This window comes from Electrona antarctica (assembly GCF_951216825.1).
Source record: "Electrona antarctica genome assembly, chromosome: 20".
Classification (NCBI taxonomy): Eukaryota; Metazoa; Chordata; class Actinopteri; order Myctophiformes; family Myctophidae; genus Electrona; species Electrona antarctica.
The window spans coordinates 33,257,676-33,278,736 of record NC_136801.1 but is presented as its reverse complement, the minus strand read 5'-3'; the positions used below and the strand labels follow the sequence as shown (position 1 = coordinate 33,278,736).

Here is a 21,061-nt window from a genome sequence, read left to right as displayed (position 1 = left end):
TTGACACTGCAGAATTCCTCCTGAGTAGGGGTTTATTCTGTCACAGAGGTCTCAAACTCACAGACACCAAGGGTAAGGCATAGGCTCAAAAACAGTAAACAGTTATACAGCAGTACAAAATAATGAGGACGCAGCATAAGGACAACAAAAATGGCAAGAACAACAGTGTACACAAAGTTAAAAGAAAGGTCAAGCTTGGTGTCCAAATGTTTATGTTTTTGGGGTCAAGGAATTCAATAAAGCAATTTGGAATATCAATAAGTAGCCTAACTATTTCTGCCAAGATTTGAACATTTGGTTAATTCTGGCAATATATCTACAACTTTGTATGCCTCGGCTTGATTATGCACAACATATTGGTATGATCTTCATTAAACATGACAGATCTGACTCTTATTTCCTATTCATTTTCATATGAATTACTGAATTACATCAGGAAGCAAATGTTGAACCCCTTCCAATTGTAGCCTTCACTTGGTTTGCTCCAGCAGGCTGTACTGCATGTAACTACTGCAGAACTTTCACAGAGTAGCATACGTGGAGACTGTGATAAGAAAGGCTGCAGCACATACTCCTACGGCCTGAGGTCGGCAGTGTTGGGTGGAAATAGTAGGACGAAGGCCCAACGTCCTCCCGGTGGGGGCTCCTCACTGGCAGGTGAGTCAGTAGAATACAACAGTACATCCTCCCAGTGGGGGCTCCTCACTGGCAGGTGAGTCGGTATAGGATACAACAGCAGTGACAACACAAAAATGTGTATGGGGAGGAATGAATTGGCATAACAATTTAATTGGGGAGAAAGGGGGGTCAAATAATTGGCTATTCTAAATGTATTAAAACAATAAAAAATAAGATAGGCTGCAGCAGAATAGTGATCTGGTGAAGGGTTCTCGAGGTGCAGTGGAACGGAATCCCTCAACATTCCATAATTGGATGGACCGCACAAGGACAACTCCTATAGAGCGTCGCAGTCCCGCCCCCTACCAGGGCCCAGGAAATGATTCTCCGTTCATTTTCCTCATAGACATTTCAAAAAGTATTTATTTAAACACGTTTACGCCGCGGACAAAGCCAACTCGAGTCGTGACAACTCATGACAACAAACACAATTTTTTGGGCCGAACAAATAATTAGAAAGAAGAAAAAAACGGCAGGTTACAACACTTTTTTTCTTGTTTTTCTTCTTTGTAATTATTTGTTTGGTCCAAAAAATTGTGTTTGTTGTCATGAGTTGTCACGAGTCGAGTTGGCTTTGTCCGCGGCGTAACCGTCTTTAAATAAATACTTTCTGAAATGTCTATGGGAAAAATGCATTGGGATTCATTTCCTGGGCCTGGCGTCGTCATGAAAGGGGGCGGGACTGCAACGCTCTATACAGTTTGAGCAGGAGACCTAATAATAACAATCAATTGCATATTCATAGTGCTTTTCTATGCATATTTGAGTGCTTACAATGGTCCACTCATTCATACATTGGGAGGTGAAGCAGCGAGCAGTCAACGCCAGCGTCATCATTTCCAAGTTCCCACACCAATGGTGGCAAACTAGCACTGACTATTGGAGGAAATGTAGGGTTCAGTGTCTTGCCCAAAGACACTTCAACATGTAGACAGGAGGAGCCGGGATTCGAACCGCCTACCCATGGATCATATAGACAACTTGCTCTACCACCAAGTTCCATGCCCACGTATCTAGCTACAGACATCTGGGTTGCTTTTGGCACATGGCATATGAATACTATCTTCCATGCTATGAGCAAAGTCCACATAACTTCCCATATTTCACTTTTATACAGGCTGCCTGTGACACATCAGCATTCTGCAGGATTCTGCTCAGTCAGTAGAGCTCTTGCCTTTCGACCACAAGGTCATGTGTTTGATCAACTCAACATTTGAGTACCGGAGCAAATGTTCAAATCTTGGCAGAAATAGTCACTTATTGATATTCCCGGTGGCTTCATTGAATTCCTTGACCCCAAAAACATATATTTTGACACCAAGCTTGACCTTCTAAGTGGCTTGGAAGCCGAGATATTGGCACTTATAGATATTACATGGCGGCCATCTTTGAACGCCAAGATGGCCGCCTTCTGCCATCTTGATGACGTGGCTCCCCTTCCAAAATGAAACATATGGTTATGGAGAGCATGTGGAAAAAAACACCTTCAATAACTTTATATCATTCCCAGCTGCGTTACATTGATTCCGCAGTTCTGTAGCTGAGATGGGGTTTGTAAGGCAATCAAGTGCTCCCCCACTTGATTGCCTTACAAACCCAGGCCGTGCAGGTCGGAGACTCCCGCTTTGCGTCGTGTCTCACTACGCCTCTCAGCCATTATACAATACCTGGTAAGAGAGAGCCTCTTGTGACCTCTTGTGGATTATTGCTTCATCAAAACCCTCATTTTTGTCTACAAAGCCCTAAACGGGCTGGCCCCCTCCTACATCACTGACCTCCTATCCTATCCCCCCTCCATCAGGACCTATCAGGTCAGAAGAATGCGGTCTCTTACACATTCCACCACCAAAAAAGAGGCTCAGGGGCGACCGTGGCTGTCGCAGCCCCTACACTTTGGAAGTGTAGGGGCTGCTGTTAGGACTGCTCCCTCCGTTGAGTCTTTTAAATCACGACTTAAAACCTTTTTATATTCACAAGCCTTTGAATCCTCCTCATGATCCTGCACTTTTATATTTTATATTATTTTGCTTTAATTGCCTGTTGTTTCATTGACTGTCTTATATTATATTTCTGCATTGTATTTTACTGTATTTGTATTGTACTGTATTGCTCTTTTTGATATGTTGAAGCACTTTGGTACAATGAGAGTTGTTTTTAAATGTGCTATATAAATTCATTTGATCTGATTTGATTTGATTTGACATAACAGGTCTTTGATATGAAAGCATTGTTGACGTATGTTAAGCCCTGCCTCTTCTTCGGCCTCTGCCTTGCTAGGGTGTTGATGTGTGTTGAAGGTGTGATCGATTATTATGGAATACGTTGGCTCAGGGGATGGCCTAACACTGTGTATAAAAATAAGCAACAGGACAAAGTGTGCAGAGGAGGAGAGGAGGTGCAGTCATGAACGCTTCTGTAGTTATACAACTGATTCCATATGTGTACTTGTGCTTGATATTGTTCTCTTCATTCTCTCCTTTGTCTTCCTCGCCTTCCTCTTCTTGTGAGTTACAGGCACCGTTTAAATTCAACAGAATTGACAAGGCTGGGGACTTTATTCTGGGTGGCTTGTTTTTAATCCATTCCTCCTCTGCCTTCCCTGAGCTGTCTTTCACCTCCAAGCAACAGGATCTCATTTGCTATGGGTGAGTATCACACATAAAAAAGCAAGCAAGAGAACATTGTTTTAATATAGGCATATAGCATCATAGTATTATTTGATGTAGTTCTACAAAGATAAATTGTCAAGGTTACTGTGGAACTTTGTCTGTTAGATTTGACATTCCCGGGTTCAGAAGGGCCCAGACCATGGCTTTTGCCATTACTGAGATCAACAGAAACCCCAGCCTGCTACCCAACGTGACTCTGGGATACAGTCTCTATGATCACTGTTTCACACTTGGAGTATCATTCCGTTCAGCTTTGTCATTGGTCAGTGGGAGAGAAGAACAATTTCAACTGAATGAGAGCTGTGTTGGTTCCCCTCCAGTGCTTGGAATAGTGGGTGACTCTTCCTCAACACATTCAATTGCAGTCTCTAGTGTATTAGGTTTGTACAGAGTGTCCTTGGTAAGTTTTCTTCTTTAACCATGACCATTTTAATTGGCTATTATTTTTGGCTATTTTAGTTTATTTACAAATCTAATATAATGATAAACAGTGTAGTCTTTCTACAGCCTGATAAAGAAAACAATATTTACTTGTTACAGAGCATGTAAGTGGAGCTGGCAGACTTTGAATGGAGCATGGGGGGCAGTAGATTGCCACATTGTATATTGTTATACAATGTAACCTTTTAACTAGTTTTCTAATACATTTGTTTTTACTTCTGTTCTGTAAAGCGACTTTGGATACCTTGAAGCGCTATATAAATCGTATATATTATAATTATTATTATGTTATTGCATTGTCTTATGAAAAAGGATAATGTTTGTGTTTTTTTGTAACAAAGTATAACCTAGTGATTGATTAGGTGTTAACAACACACCATGCAAGTTTTAACAAACCTTGCATGGTGTGTGTTTTTAGCCTTGTGTAGCGATGGTGATATCACTGCGTGGCAATATGCATTGCAAAGGCAGATATGCGAGGCTATAGTGTGTTTTGTTGTGAGTGTTGAAGGGTTCGTATACGTGTTTGTCAAAAGACGGCATTGTGTTTCTGAACCAGGCCTCCTGATGGCTAAAGCTGCCTGTGTGTTCGCAGCACACAATGCAGTCCCTTCTTTTTACCTTTTCTTTTTTTTTGTGATTGAAAATGTGAACCGAGCGGAGGGAAATCAAGCTGAGTGGTGGTGAGCGATGTTGAGCATTTTAGCGTGGGATTGAGCAGGGAAAGTGAGTGTAGAGTTTCACCCTGCTCTGTTCCACTAACGTGCTCTGCTTGTTAGGGGGAAATGATGTAAGGCATACATGGGCAACTGGCGGCCCGGGGGCCACATGCGGCCCCCATCTTCACTTAATGTGGCCCTAATATCGGAATACTGATAAAGTATATTATTTCATTTCTGTTATAATTCCAATCATGCAAACATGACCGGCTTTAATTACTTTAGTCTAAAATATCTTTCAGGATTCCAATTCCAAAATAACAAAAAAAATATTCAGGATTTAAATTAAACTATAGCTAAAATAGCTGCTCTACAAGCTCAAAACGCGTCAAAACGCGTCGCGTCGCGCCTGAAGGTGATTTATCTATAAACAATGACCACTCAGCCAGACATTATCCCGCTTATTACACGGCTACTTAATACATAAATTAATAAATTGACCCAAAACACAACAAAACGACTCATATTTCCTTGCTTACGGTAATTAAAGTATTCCCATAAGTGTCGCGCTGGCCGGCGTCTGCCCAGCTGCAGCACAGTCGGAAAACAAGGAAGTGAATTGATCAAATAGAATCCATTTTTGGGTACTGCACCGTCTATTTCTCGCTGAAATGTTTTCAAAAACCTTTTTGAGAGCAATGTTTTGCTGTAAAGGACACTGTGTGTGTGTTTACATCATGGCTGTCATGTTGGAAAAAGCAGTAAATCAGCGGAGCACAGCAGGTGCTCCGAGGGTTTGTTTTGGCATCGGTGTGTTATAACAGACCGATGAATTCGGCGATAGACCAATCAGAATCAAGCATTCAACCAAGCCGTGTAATAAAGAATTATAGTACAATTTTACAATTTACAATTTAGGCATTTAGCAGACGCTCTTAATCCAGAGCGACTTACATTAAGCAATAACAAAAGCATGGCATACATCACATATATAAAAAGTAGTTATCATGAATCATAAACTAGTAGTACTAGTACTAGTACTAGTACTAGTACTAGTAGTACCGTATAGATATATTACAGAATATATATTTTGTGTATTTTCAGGTAAGTTACTATTCCACGTGCTCCTGTCTGAGTGACCGGAATAAGTTCCCATCTTTCTTTAGAACAATCCCAAGTGATGCCTTCCAGGTGAACTTCTACAGACAAAACATCTGTTGGTATCAAGTAGTACACATCACTTCCCTTTATTGATATTGCATATCGCCTCTCATTTCTTTGTGTATAATACTGCTGGAGCTGAAGGGTTAGGTTAGGTTACTGTAGTGATTTTACACTACAGTATGTGCATAATCAAACTAAGCAGGTCTTATCCCACCATTCTTCATCCATCAGGTCCAAGCTCTGCTCCAAATTTTGAAGCGTTTTGGGTGGACCTGGGCAGGACTGCTATTTACTAATGATGCCTATGGCCGAAATGCTGCCCAGTCATTCCAGTCTGACCTGGCCCAGTCTGGTTTTGGTTGTCTGGCGTACGTGGAGGTTCTGCCCTGGGACCACGACCCAGCTGAACTTCAGAGGATTGTCACTGTGATGAAGACATCCACAGCTCGTGTGGTCATTGCATTTGAACATGGGAGCAATATGGTTCATCTCATGGAGGAGGTTGTGGGAAAGCAATTTAACCACTTTCTAAATAAATTAAAATAATAATAATAATAATAATAATAATAACTAGAAAGGTCGCAATTTTTTTTAAATGTGGTTTTAAGTGTGGTTGCCGCAGTCACTTACATAGGCCCCTTCCACTAATATTGTCAGCCAATTACAATGTCACGTTTTGTTATGGACAAAAGGGCCATTAAAATTACATTTTGGTTGGAATAACGTGTTCCTTCCACGCGCTACGTCCAACCAGGGAAACTCCCCCCTGTCAGGTGTAAAGGAGCAACTTGGACACTCAGGCATGAAGGAAGGATGAGTTCAAGTCTGTTGCTCTCCCCATGTCCCCCAAATATGGGGACTAGGTTGGCGGAGGGTGTGTAGAGCCCAGGATCACATTAGATAATTGAAACAGGGGTGAAAAATGTGTTACAAAATTGTGGGATAAAAAAAAAAAAAGAAATTACATTTTGGACAGGTGTATTTAATACCTTTGCATACAAGGTTATTGATTCTAAGCCACTGATTGCATTGTACGGTGTAGTCCTACAGGAGTCACCAAAAACAATTCCAAGCCGACGCATTTAGTACGTAATGTAGACCTTTATTAATCCCACAGGGTAAGTTCTGTGCTAAATCTTCTGCCCCTCAAGGGAATTCATGTCTTTATAAACGATTGTAAAACATAGATTGGTTACGTAACCAACAACAGCCAATTAGCTACTACAAACGTTATGCAAAGCTCGGCCAATCACAGCGGAAGTTAGATTACTCCGGAATAGTCTGTTTGCCCAAAGGGCATCCAGACTATAGTTATAAACAATTGTAAAACATAGATTGGTTACGTAACCAACAACAGCCAATTAGCTGCTACAACGGTATGCAAATCTCGGCCAATCACAGCGGAAGTTCGATTATTCGATTACTCCGGAGGAAAAAAAAGTGTCACAATAACTGCTCTTTGGGCAACCACACTAATAATAATAATAATAATATTATAATGTTTTCTTAATTTCTTGAAAAATTATATACATAATAATATACATATAAAGCAATACTGCCTCATCAAAGTTGGTACTGTGAATTTATACTGTATATTGTCAGATACTTACATGAGAGGGGAGAGGTGGTGGTGGAGACAGACAGACAGACAGACAGACAGACAGACAGACAGACAGACAGACAGACAGACAGACAGACAGACAGACAGACAGACAGTTTGAGGGTCCAATGGAGTTAGCTGGTTTTGTCAGAGGCACTTTTTAATACTTTTCATTTTAATTCGTTCAATATTTTGTGAATCAACACACAGACATGAAGGGTGTTCAATAGCATTGATTTATATACCGTATAGGTGGTAAAGCAGAATGTGACAGGTCTGCAATGGATGGCCAGTGAGGCCTGGACAACATATCCTAAGCTCCTGACTCTAGACTTCATGCCGTACCTGGGAGGCACCCTGGGCATTGCCATCCGTCGTGGAGAGATACCAGGTCTAAAGGACTTCTTGTTAAAAATCCATCCCGACAATGGCCATGACAACAGCCTTGGCAATACCATAGTGAGTCTTTCGTTTCATTTTTTAAACCCATTATGTACGGGATCCCCTTTTGTAACTATACCTTTCAGGACGGGAAACCCCTTTGGGTTAGTTGTTGCTATGTACAGTATATAGCAAAATATATTTTTCTTTTCATTTTGAATTAATATTTGATAAAAACGTAGGTCAGGATTTAGAAGGCCTTTTTAGAATCGGCCTCAGTCCTCAATGGGTTAAGTTGCAATTTTGTGTTCATTCACAAGCTTTGTGCTTTAGAGAATTATGCTTTAAGTTTTCACTGTGTTTCTTCAGATGAGGCGGTTTTGGGAGCACACATTTCAGTGTAATTTCCCCCCCCTTCCGTCAGAGTGGGTGGATGCTGGTGGAAGGGTGTGTACAGGACAAGAGGACCTAGCAACAGCAGAAACTGCACTTTTGGATGTATCTGACCTCAGGCCAGAGTACAATGTGTACAAGGCTGTGTATGCTCTGGCCCATGCCATCCATGACATGTTGCATTGTGTGCCAGGAAAAGGGCCTTTTATTGGGCACAGCTGTGCCGGTTTGCGGACAATACAGCCATGGCAGGTGTAATGTCATTTCACAGGTTACATATGTTTCTAGTTGGGTTCAAATTATTAATAATGATTTAGGTTTGGCTGGTGTCTGGGCCAATCTGACTATATATAAAATTTGGATCAGTTCATAACAGCAAAAGGCCAAAGGGTGTACACAAAATATTACTAAAGACACAAAGCGGAATAATTATGAGCGTGCAGTAGTTATTACATTGTTAGTTTTAGTTGTTTATTATCACACAGTGGACAGTTGTGATTATTACCCTTAAACCTGATATGCAGTGGTGTCTGAATAATTTCAAGTACAAATACAAATCTATTTCCCTTGTCTATGTACATTGTGCAAGTAATATTTTGAGCAGCTGCTCAAAACACACTTTTATAATTCTGCTCATCACCATGTCTAGCTTTTATATTACCTGGAAAGGATCAACTTCTCTACACCATTTGGTGATCACGTATCGTTTGATGAGAATGGTGATGCTTTACCAATCTATGATGTCATGAACTGGGTGTGGCTCCCTGATGGAAGCACAAAAGTTCACAATGTAGGTGTGGTCAAGAAGTTAGTCTCTGCAGGTGAAGAACTCATCCTGGATGAAGACAGAATCTTCTGGAACTTTGAATCTAAAAAGGTCACTTCAGCTTTCTATAGCTAATGCTGAGCTGGTGTGAATGTAATTCAGTTTGTACAAAAATATATCATTCTTAATTTCCTCTGTAGCCACCTCGGTCAGTGTGCAGTGAGAGCTGTTCCCCCGGAACCCGTGTGGCCAGAATTAAAGGGGAACCTATCTGCTGCTTTGACTGCATTGCTTGTTCTGAGGGAGAGATCAGCAATGAGACTGGTTGGTTTACACCATGTAGTAATGTACAGTATCTTTAGGACAATACTGTACTTGTCTGTCCCTTTAACCTTGTCATCTTTGTTAGACTCTACAGAGTGTACCAGTTGTCCAGAGGACTTCTGGTCCAGTCCCCAGCGTGACCACTGTGTTCCTAAGAGCCTGGAGTTCCTCTCCTACCATGAGGCTCTTGGTATCTCCTTGACAATGATCTCATTGCTGGGCACACTTATCTGTGCCATTGTACTGGGAATCTTCATCTATCATCGAAGCACACCCATGGTGCGCGCCAATAACTCTGAACTTAGCTTCCTTCTCTTGTTTTCACTCATACTTTGTTTTTTGTGCTCACTTCTGTTCATTGGCCGTCCCAGGCTCTGGACTTGTCAGCTGAGGCATGCAGCATTTGGGATCAGCTTTGTGCTGTGTGTCTCGTGTATCCTGGTAAAGACTATGGTGGTTTTGGCTGTATTCAAGGCCTCCAAGCCTGGGGGTACAGACATTATGAAGTGGTTTGGTGCTATACAGCAGAGAGGAACAGTTCTGGCTCTTACTTCCATCCAGGCAGCAATCTGCATAGCCTGGCTTGTGTCTGCCTCACCAGCTCCTCATAAAAACACACACTATCACAGTGATACGATAGTCTATGAGTGTGTGGTGGGATCAACAGTTGGATTTGCAGTGCTATTAGGTTATATTGGTTTACTGGCACTCCTCAGCTTCCTCCTAGCATTCATGGCAAGAAATCTTCCAGACAACTTCAATGAAGCCAAGTTAATCACCTTCAGCATGTTGATCTTCTGTGCCGTGTGGATAGCCTTCATCCCAGCATATATAAGCTCTCCAGGCAAATATGCAGATGTAGTGGAGGTTTTTGCTATTTTAGCATCTAGCTTTGGAATTTTGGTGTCACTGTTTGGACCAAAGTGTTATATAATGCTTTTGAAACCTGAGAGAAACACTAAGAAGTCCATCATGGGTCGAGGTGACACCAAGACATAGAACCATGAATCCAATACAACATTTCTTTGTATTTTATTGTATTTTATTTTTATTTTATTTTATTAGTAAACCTCTCCATCAAACAGGGACAGGTCCCCCAAGATTTCAAACTGGCCAAAGTAACCCCCTTGCACAAGAAAGGGAGTAAATTAGACCCCGGCAACTACTGCCCTATTTCTAATCTAAGCTCCATCTCGAAAGTGATGGAAAAAATAGTCTATGAACAGGTTGAAAAGTATCTTGCCACAAATAAATTAATGTACGAGTTCCAATCTGGCTTCAGAACATCCCACTCCACTGACACATGCCTTCTCTATTTGAGCGACCACATCAAACATGAGGTGGATGCTGGCAAATATTGCGGCATGGTCATGCTGGACCACTCCATACTGGTTAACAAGCTAAAAGCAATTGGTTTCGATAGCACATCAGTGAGCTGGATGCAATCCTACCTGGAGGGGAGAGAACAGATGGTGGAGGTGAATGGAACACTCCCCCCCCCCCCCCCCTCCCAGTGAGCTGTGGCGTTCCACAAGGAAGCATACTATAGGGCCTTTACTGTTCCTAATATATGTAAATGTCATGACATCAGCTTGTGACTGCAACTTGTTCCTGTTCGCAGATGACTCGGCACTGCTAGTCTCGGACAGGAACAAACTGCAGGTTGAAAAGGCCCTCAGCTCTGAACTCGGTAGAATCTGCACTTGGGTCGCTGATAACAAACTATCTTTACACCTGGGAAAAACTGAATCCATTCTCTTTGGATCTAATAGTAATCTCAGCAAGGCAAATGGCTTCTTGGTTAGAGTGAGTGACAATGTTATCACACGTAAAGATGAAATGACCTACATAGGTTCCATCCTGGAGGCTAATCTTTCCGGTGATAAAATGGCCACCAACGTAATCAAAAAAGTCAACCAAAGAACAAGATTCCTTTACAGGATCTCCTCACTGGTCAACAAAAACACTTAACAGGAGCCCTCGTACAAGGTTTCTTTGACTATGTATGCACCTCCTGTTACCACACCCCCTAAAAAGGCCCTTAAAACTAGGCTCCAGACTTCCCAAAACAAACTGGTCAGGCTCCTACTTGGCCTCACCCCCCAAACCCACCTGCCCACTTTGACAGGCTGGAATGGCTTAGGGTTGACCACAGAGTACAGCATCTTGCAATGGGTCTGGTCCACAAGATTCGATACACCACCAAGATACCCATGTACCTGTCTAGATTCTTCCTTAATGTTAACAAAGTCCACACCCACAACACCAGAGGAAGTGCAACGAACAATGTACAACCCAGATTCGGCACAAACAAGGGAGAAGGGACTCAATTATTTTCGCTCCAATGCCACCAAAATGTGGAACGCCCTACCAACAGTCATTAAGACATGCAAATCCCTTGACTCCTTCAAAACCGCTCTCAAAGGGCACCTACGGACGGCTGCAATTCGAAACTGGCCCATTGTAAAATCTGAATCCCCCCCCCCCCACCGCCCCCCCCCCCCTTTTTCCCCTCACTGTATATGTTTCTTTTCCCTTTTTACCTCCCTTATGATGAATTCCTGTTCTGTTCTTTGACTATATAGAAGTGTCTATTTGTACGTCTCTAAATGTTTTGATGAATTGAACAAGGTGGACCCTCTTGTAAACAAGTGTAATGCTTAATTGTTTCGTCCACTCACATTTAACAGTCTTTGTATGGAGTTTGTGCTTGAAATGTACTGTAATTCTGCAAACTGTTAATAAATATTTCAATCAATAAATCAAACCTCCTATCCTATCCCCCCTCCAGGACCTATCAGGTCAGAAGACCGCAGGACTGCTCCCTCCGTTGAGTCTTTTAAATCACGACTTAAAACCTTTTTATATTCACAAGCCTTTGAATTATATTATATTTCTGCATTGTATTTTACTGTATTGTATTGTACTGTATTGCTCTTTTTGATATGTTGAAGCACTTTGGTACAATTAGAGTTGTTTTTAAATGTGCTATATAAATTAATTTGATCTGATTTGATTTGATTTGACATAACAGGACTTTGATATGAAAGCATTGTTGACGTATGTTAAGCCCTGCCTCTTCTTCTGCCTCTGCCTTGCTAGGGTGTTGATGTGTGTTGAAGGTGTGATCGATGATGTTATGGCCTACGTTGGCTCAGGGGATGGCCTAACACTGTGTATAAAAATGAGCAACAGGACAAAGTGTGCAGAGGAGGAGAGGAGGTGCAGTCATGAACGCTTCTGTAGTTATACAACTGATTCCATATGTGTACTTGTGCTTGATGTTGTTCTCTTCATTCTCTCCTTTGTCTTCCTCACCTTCCTCTTCTTGTGAGTTACAGGCACAGTTTAAATTCAACAGAATTGACAAGGCTGGGGACTTTATTCTGGGTGGCTTGTTTTCAATCCAATTCTCCTCTGCCTTCCCTGAGCTGTCTTTCACCTCCAAGCAACAGGATCTCATTTGCTATGGGTGAGTATCACACATAAAAAAGCAAGCAAGAGAACATTGTTTTAATATAGGCCTATAGCATCATAGGATTATTTGATGTAGTTCTACAAAGATAAATTGTCAAGGTTACTGTGGAACTGTGTCTGTTAGATTAAACATTCCCGAGTTCAGAATGGCCCAGACCATGGCTTTTGCCATTACTGAGATCAACAGAAACCCCAGCCTGCTACCCAACGTGACTCTGGGATACAGTCTCTATGATCACTGTTTCACACTTGGAGTAGCATTCCGTTCAGCTTTGTCATTGGTCAGTGGGAGAGAAGAACAATTTCAACTGAATGAGAGCTGTGTTGGCTCCCCTCCAGTGCTTGGAATAGTGGGTGACTCTTCCTCAACACATTCAATTGCCATCTCTAGTGTATTAGGTTTGTACAGAGTGTCCTTGGTAAGTTTTCTTCTTTCACCATCCCCATTTGAATTGGCTATTCTTTTTGGCTATTTTAGTTTATTTACAGATGTAATATAATGATAAACAGTGTAGTCTTTCTACAGCCTGATAAAGAAAACAATATTTACTTGTTACAGAGCATGTAAGTGGAGCTGGCAGACTTTGAATGGAGCATGGGGGGCAGTAGATTGCCACATTGTATATTGTTATACAATGTAACCTTTTAACCTTTTAACTAGTTTTCTAATACATTTGTTTTTACTTCTGTTCTGTAAAGCGACTTTCGATACCTTGAAGCGCTATATAAATCGTATTATTATTATTATTATTATGTTATTGCGTTGTCTTATGAAAAAGGATAATGTTTGTGTTTTTTCGTAACAAAGTATAACCTAGTGATTGATTAGAGGTTAACAACACACCATGCAAGTTTTAACAAACCTTGCATGGTGTGTGTTTTTAGCCTTGTGTAGCGATGGTGATATCCATTGCAAAGGCAGATGAAGGCTGGCTATGCAAGGCTATAGTGTGTGTTGTTGTGACTGTTGAAGGGTTCGTAATCGTATACGTGTTTGTCAAAAGACGGTATTGTGTTTCTGAACCAGGCCTTCTGATGGCTAAAGCTGCCTCTGTGTTCGCAGCACACAATGCAGTCCCTTCTTTTGTGGTGTGAGTGGTGGTGAGTGATGTTGAGCATTTTAGCATGGGATTGAGCAGGGAAAGTGAGTGTAGAGTTTCACCCTGCTCTGTTCCACTAACGTGCTCCGCTTGTTAGGGGGAAATTATGTAAGGCATACATGGGCAACTGGCGGCCCGGGGGCCACATGCGGCCCCCATCTTCACTTAATCTGGCCCTAATATTGGAATACTGATAATATAAGTATATAATTGTCTCCACCAGGCCGAAGGCATGGGGAGAGAGTATGTTTTGCACTCCGTCCGTGTGTGTGTGTGTCCGTCCGTGTGTGTGTGTGTCCTTCCGTCCGTCCGTTACCAGCTAATCTCCGGCACCGTTAACCCGGTCGATGCCAAACTTTGCACACACACTCCCTGGATGCCAACGATGAACCTCTGCCCCGCATTTTCCAGAACGGCCTGTTATAGCGCCACCAGGAGGCCGACTTTTGTAAAACACATTTTTTTATATTACTCCTCCAGATTCTGTCCAAAAATCTCACAAATCGTTACACAGTATCTCTATGGTCATGTGCTCAAGTCGGATATGTCCGATATTTCATATTCCATCCTAATTGGCTATAACTTTCACAGTTTGCAAGATTGCCCCGTTTTGAACAAAAGCCTCAAATCATGAACACAGCATGCAATTTACGTGAAATCTTTCACACATTTTCTTACTAGGCTGAGGAATATATCCCACCCTTTTCACATTGGCCTGTTATAGCGCCACCAACAGGTTGATTTTTGCAAAACACATTTTTGGAACAAAATGCCTCAAGTCATCCAATTGCCATCAAAGGCAAACATGTTTATATTACTCCTAAACATTTTGCCAAACATCTCACACAGTCCTATCCTCCTGGTGGAGACCTTTTCTAGTTTCTGTTATAATTCCAATCATGCAAACATGACCGGCTTTAATTACTTTAGTCTAAAATATCTTTCAGGATTCCAAAAAAAATATTCAGGATTGAAATTAAACTATAGCAAAAAATAGCTGATCTACAAGCTCAAAACGCGTTTTGAGCTTGTAGATCAGCTGTTTTTGCTACGACCGTAATATGCAATGTGACCCTCTGGAGTGACTGTATACATAATAGTGACCCTCTCCATCTTCAAAGTTGCCCACCTCTGATGTAAGGGATAATGTATGGCTGAGTGGTCATTGTTTATAGATAAATCACCTTCAGGCTGATTAACCACCTCCGCCGTCGCGTCAGTGATTAATCAACCTGAAGGTGATTAACAATGACCACTCAGCCATACATTATCCCGCTTATTACACGGCTACTTAATACATAAATTAATAAATTGACCCAAAACAAAACGACTCATATTTCCTTGCTTACGGTAATGAAAGTATTCCCATAAGTGTCGCGCTGGCCGGCGTCTGCCCAGCTGCAGCACAGTCGGAAAACAAGGAAGTGAATTGATCAAATAGAATCCATTTTCGGGTACTGCACCGTCTATTTCTCGCTGAAATGTTTTCAAAAACCTTTTTGAGAGCAATGTTTTGCTGTAAAGGACACTGTGTGTGTGTTTACATCATGGCTGTCATGTTGGAAACAGCAGTAAATCAGCGGAGCACAGCAGGTGCTCCGAGGGTTTGTTTTGGCATCGGTGTGTTATAGAGCGGAGCAGTCATTATCCAGAAATAACAGACCGAAGAATTCGGCGATTGACCAATCAGAATCAAGCATTCAACCAAGCCGTGTAATAAAGAATTATAGTACCGTATAGGTATATTACAGAATATATCTTTTGTGTATTTTCAGGTAAGTTACTATTCCACGTGCTCCTGTCTGAGTGACCGGAAAAAGTTCCCATCTTTCTTTAGAACAATCCCAAGTGATGCCTTCCAGGTGAACTTCTACAGACAAAACATCTGTTGGTATCAAGTAGTACACATCACTTCCCTTTATTGATATTGCATATCGCCTCTCATTTCTTTGTGTATAATACTGCTGGAGCTGAAGGGTTAGGTTTAGGGTCAGCATCAAAAGAAAATTAATGTGGGTTATACGCAGGAGATTCACTGATTTTACACTACAGTATGTGCATAATCAAACTAAGCAGGTCTTATCCCACCATTCTTCATCCATCAGGTCCAAGCTATGCTCCAAATTATGAAGCGTTTTGGGTGGACCTGGGCAGGACTGCTATTTAGTAATGATGCCTATGGCCGAAATGCTGCCCAGTCATTCAGGTCTGACCTGGCCCAGTCTGGTTTTGGTTGTCTGGCGTACGTGGAGGTTCTGCCCTGGGACCACGACCCAGCTGAACTTCAGAGGATTGTCACTGTGATGAAGACATCCACAGCTCGTGTGGTCATTGTATTTGAACATGGGAGCATTATGGTTCATCTCATGGAGGAGGTTGTGGGAATGCAATTTAACCACTTTCTAAATAAATAATAATAATAATAATAATAATAACTAGAAAGGTCGCAAATTTTGAAAAATTGCAAAGTGTGGTTGCCGCAGTCGCTTACATAGGCCCCTCCCACTAATATTGTCAGCCAATTACAATGTCACGTTTTGTTATGGACAAAGGGGCCATTAAAATTAGATTTTGGACAGGTGTATTTAATACCTTTTCATACAATGTTATTGATTCTAAGCCACTGATTGCATTGTATGGTGTAGTCCTACAGGAGTCACCAATAACAACTCCAAGCCGACGCATTTACTACGTAATGTAGACCTTTATTAATCCCACAGGGTAAGTTCTGTGCTAAGTCTTCTGCCCCTCAAGGAATTCATGTCTTTATAAACGATTGTAAAACATAGATTGGTTACGTAACCAACAACAGCCAATTAATTACTACAAACGTTATGCAAAGCTGGGCCAATCACAGCGGAAGTTAGATTACTCCGGAATAGTCTGTTTGCCCAAAGGGCAACCAGACTATAGTTATAAACAATTGTAAAACATAGATTGGTTACGTAACCAACAACAGCCAATTAGCGGACAGACAGACAGAGAGACAGACAGACAGACAGACAGACAGACAGACAGACAGACAGACAGACAGACAGACAGACAGACAGACAGACAGACAGACAGACAGACAGACAGACAGTTTGAGGGTCCAATGGATTTAGCTGGTTTTGTCAGAGGCACTTTTTAATTCGTTCAATATTTTGTGAATCAACACACAGACATGATCAATAGCATTGATTTTATACCATATAGGTGGTAAAGCAGAATGTGACAGGTCTGCAATGGATGGCCAGTGAGGCCTGGACAACATATGCTAAGCTCCTGACTCTAGACTTCATGCCGTACCTGGGAGGCACCCTGGGCATTGCCATCCGTCGTGGAGAGATACCAGGTCTAAAGGACTTCTTGTTAAAAATCCATCCCGACAATGGCCATGACAAAAGCCTTGGCAATACCATAGTGAGTCTTTTGTTTCATTTTTTAAACCCATTATGTACGGGATCCCCTTTTGTAACTATACCTTTCAGGACGGGAAACCCCTTTGGGTTAGTTGTTGCTATGTACAGTATATAGCATCATATATATTTGTTGTCATTTTGAATTAATATTTGATGAAAACGTAGCTCAGGATTTAGAAGGCCTTTTTAGAATCGACCTCAGTCCTAAATGAGTTAAGTTGCAATTTTGTGTTCATTCACAAGCTTTTGTGTTTCTTCAGATGAGGCGGTTTTGGGAGCACACATTTCAGTGTAATTTCCCACCCCTTCCGTCAGAGTGGGTGGATGTTGGTGGAAGGGTGTGTACAGGACAAGAGGACCTAGCAACAGCAGCAACTGCACTTTTGGATGTATCTGACCTCAGGCCAGAGTACAATGTGTACAAGGCTGTGTATGCTCTGGCCCATGCCATCCATGACATGTTGCAATGTGTGCCAGGAAAAGGGCCTTTTATTGGGCACAGCTGTGCCGGTTTGCGGACAATACAGCCATGGCAGGTGTAATGTCATTTCACAGGTTACGTTTAGTTATGTTTCTAGTTGGGTTCAAATTTAGACTGCAGCTGCTCAAAACACACTTTTATAGTCACTTGATCTTCATAATTCTGCTCATCACCATGTCTAGCTTGTATATTACCTGGAAAGGATCAACTTCTCTACACCATTTGGTGATCACGTATCGTTTGATGAGAATGGTGATGCTTTACCAATCTATGATGTCATGAACTGGGTGTGGCTCCCTGATGGAAGCACAAAAGTTCACAATGTAGGTATGGTCAAGAAGTTAGTCTCTGCAGGTGAAGAACTCATCCTGGATGAAGACAGAATCTTCTGGAACTTTGAATCTAAAAAGGTCACTTCAGCTTTCTATAGCTAATGCTGAGCTGGTGTGAATGTAATTCAGTTTGTACAAAAATATATCATTCTTAATTTCCTCCGTAGCCACCTCGGTCAGTGTGCAGTGAGAGCTGTTCCCCCGGAACCCGTGTGGCCAGAATTAAAGGGGAACCTATCTGCTGCTTTGACTGCATTGCTTGTTCTGAGGGAGAGATCAGCAATGAGACTGGTTGGTTTACACCATGTAGTAATGTACAGTATATTTAGGACAATACTGTACTTGTCTGTCCCTTTAACCTTGTCATCTTTGTTAGACTCTACAGAGTGTACCAGTTGTCCAGAGGACTTCTGGCCCAGTCCCCAGCGTGACCACTGTGTTCCTAAGAGCCTGGAGTTCCTCTCCTACCATGAGGCTCTTGGTATCTCCTTGACAATCACCTCATTGCTGGGCACACTTATCTGTGCCATTGTACTGGGAATCTTCATCTATCATCGAAGCACACCCATGGTGCGCGCCAACAACTCTGAACTTAGCTTCCTTCTCTTGTTTTCACTCATACTTTGTTTTTTGTGCTCACTTCTGTTCATTGGCCATCCCAGGCTCTGGACTTGTCAGCTGAGGCATGCAGCATTTGGGATCAGCTTTGTGCTGTGTGTCTCGTGTATCCTGGTAAAGACGTTGGTGGTTTTGGCTGTATTCAAGGCCTCCAAGCCTGGGGGTACAGACATTATGAAGTGGTTTGGTGCTATGCAGCAGAGAGGAACAGTTCTGGCTCTTACTTCCATGCAGGCAGCAATCTGCATAGCCTGGCTTGTGTCTGCCTCACCAGCTACTCATAAAAACACACACTATCACAGTGATACGATAGTCTATGAGTGTGTGGTGGGATCAACAGTTGGATTTGCAGTGCTATTAGGTTATATTGGTTTACTGGCACTCCTCAGCTTCCTCCTAGCATTCATGGCAAGAAATCTTCCAGACAACTTCAATGAAGCCAAGTTAATCACCTTCAGCATGTTGATCTTCTGTGCCGTGTGGATAGCCTTCATCCCAGCATATATAAGCTCTCCAGGCAAATATGCAGATGTAGTGGAGGTTTTTGCCATTTTAGCATCTAGCTTTGGAATTTTGGTGTCACTGTTTGGACCAAAGTGTTATATAATCCTTTTGAAACCTGAGAGAAACACTAAGAAGTCCATCATGGGTCGAGGTGACACCAAGACATAGAACCATGAATTCAACACAACATTTCTTTGTATTTTCTGTTTAATAAATACATGGAGGAGACTCCTGTTACTGAACAATATCAGAATAGACCTACTTAGTTAGTATTTATTATAACCAAAGAAAATAATACCCTGCCTTTAAAATCTATTCTGTTTAATACTATATTTAAAATCTATATATTGAAATTATGAAAAATTATGAAAAATCACACCTGTGTGAAGTGAGGGGCGCTTTACCAACCCTTATCGTCTTACATCATCGCGATATCAGAACATAATGTCATATGCCGAATTCCTCAGTGACAGACAAAACAAACATTAAACTGTGTTCATTGTTAATGGCATTTATTGTTTGTGTTAGTGACAAAACAAACATTAAACTCTGTTCATTGTTTTTAACCTGTATATAGGAGGGGCTAGAGCCCCTCAACAATGTCATGGTATATGAAGAATATTTGATGAACCACACTGACCATGTTTTCTGTTATTTCACATTTATGGGACAGTTTTAATTAAGTGCAAGCTTCATGCTCTTTATATAGTTGGTTTCAGTTATTGGTTGGTCGAACATTTCACTCAGCTCAACACAAACCGGTGGCGGGAATAAGTGACAGCGCCCAGGCTCGCCTGTGTGTACAGCCGAGATGCACTGCTGGCACTACGACCGGAGCCCAGTGACCAATATACAGCAGACCCAAGCCACGTCTGTCTGTTGGATAACATCCCGGTGGAGTTGATCCGACATAAAAAGAGGACTCCAGGTTGTCTAATGAAGTACTGTCACCTCATAGACACATGGAAAACTGGAAAAATTGTGGCACTCCATCTTTAAAATAATGAAAAATAAAAAGAAAGAATTATCCCAGAAATGGTTTGACATCAAATTCCTCATTCAGCCCTTGAGGAGCCATAGTGTTGAGTGTATACTGGTTTCTGATTAGACCATGCAGTAAATCTCACGATAATCCACACCTTCAATAACTTTATATCATTCCCAGCTGCGTTACATTGATTCCGCAGCTCTGTAGCTGAGATGGGGTTTGTAAGGCAATCAAGTGCTCCCCCACTTGATTGCCTTACAAACCCAGGCCGTGCGGGTCGGAGACTCCCGCTTTGCGTCGTGTCTCACTACACCTCTCAGCCATTATAAAATACCCGGTAAGAGAGAGCCTCTTGTGACCTCTTGTGGCTTATTGCTTCATCAAAACCCTCATTTTTGTCTACAAAGCCCTAAACGGGCTGGCCCCCTCCTACATCACTAACTTTTCTCAACTGCTGACATCAACAACTCAATTCTCAACAGCAAGGGTATTCACTTTTTTCATCTCAATATAAACAGCCTTTATCCAAAACTGGCCGAAATTAGAGAATTATTCCTTAACGGCAAGGCAAACATTTTGTGTTTTTCTGAGACCAAACTAGATTAATCCATCAGGGACGCTGAAATTGAAATTGAGAACTACTCAGTAGTCAGAAATGATAGAAACCGTAATGGGGGTGGTGTTTGCATGTATATCCACAAAGATACTGAATTCATTACCCGTACTGACTTGCAGCATGTTGAAATTGAAACTGTGTGGGTTGAATTCATTTTCAAAAATGCGAAATCAGTACTAGTTGGCACAGTCTACAGACCTCCTGACCAGCAAGGCTTTTATGATATTCTTGAGGGATGCTTAGCTGAGGAGGAGGGTGCAGAGAAAATCCTGATGGGCGGACGTACTTTACGTTGTACGTTCTGACGGACGTACAACGTAAAGAGGCGCCTGTTTTCAAATAATTTAGTAGGTTTTGTGATCTGCATAGTGTCAGTCAGCTAATTACCCAACCCACTAGAGTGTGTGTTTCTACTCAAACTGTCATTGATCTCATATTGATCTCATTTTGACCTCGGACAAATCCAGAA

General features: G+C 41.8%; 2 protein-coding genes across 2 annotated transcripts; both read left to right on the top strand.

Moving 5' to 3' along the window:
• Positions 1 to 2,223: 2,223 nt before the first annotated feature.
• LOC306913258 (extracellular calcium-sensing receptor-like) lies at positions 2,224 to 10,074 on the top strand (the record flags this gene model as incomplete). The annotated part of the gene is made up of 9 exons (XM_079489849.1): positions 2,224 to 2,228; positions 3,453 to 3,747; positions 5,552 to 5,638; positions 5,843 to 6,112; positions 7,464 to 7,670; positions 7,962 to 8,237; positions 8,635 to 8,862; positions 8,952 to 9,075; positions 9,161 to 10,074. The coding sequence occupies 9 exons, from the start codon at positions 2,224 to 2,226 to the stop codon at positions 10,072 to 10,074; spliced, it is 2,406 nt and encodes an 801-aa protein (XP_079345975.1).
• A 2,185-nt stretch (positions 10,075 to 12,259) lies between these two features.
• Positions 12,260 to 19,156, top strand: LOC306913257 (extracellular calcium-sensing receptor-like; the record flags this gene model as incomplete). Its single annotated transcript, XM_079489848.1, has 9 exons — positions 12,260 to 12,297; positions 12,677 to 12,971; positions 15,428 to 15,514; positions 15,758 to 16,027; positions 16,848 to 17,054; positions 17,314 to 17,589; positions 17,717 to 17,944; positions 18,034 to 18,157; positions 18,243 to 19,156. The coding sequence occupies 9 exons, from the start codon at positions 12,260 to 12,262 to the stop codon at positions 19,154 to 19,156; spliced, it is 2,439 nt and encodes an 812-aa protein (XP_079345974.1).
• Between the last annotated feature and the right edge of the window lie 1,905 nt (positions 19,157 to 21,061).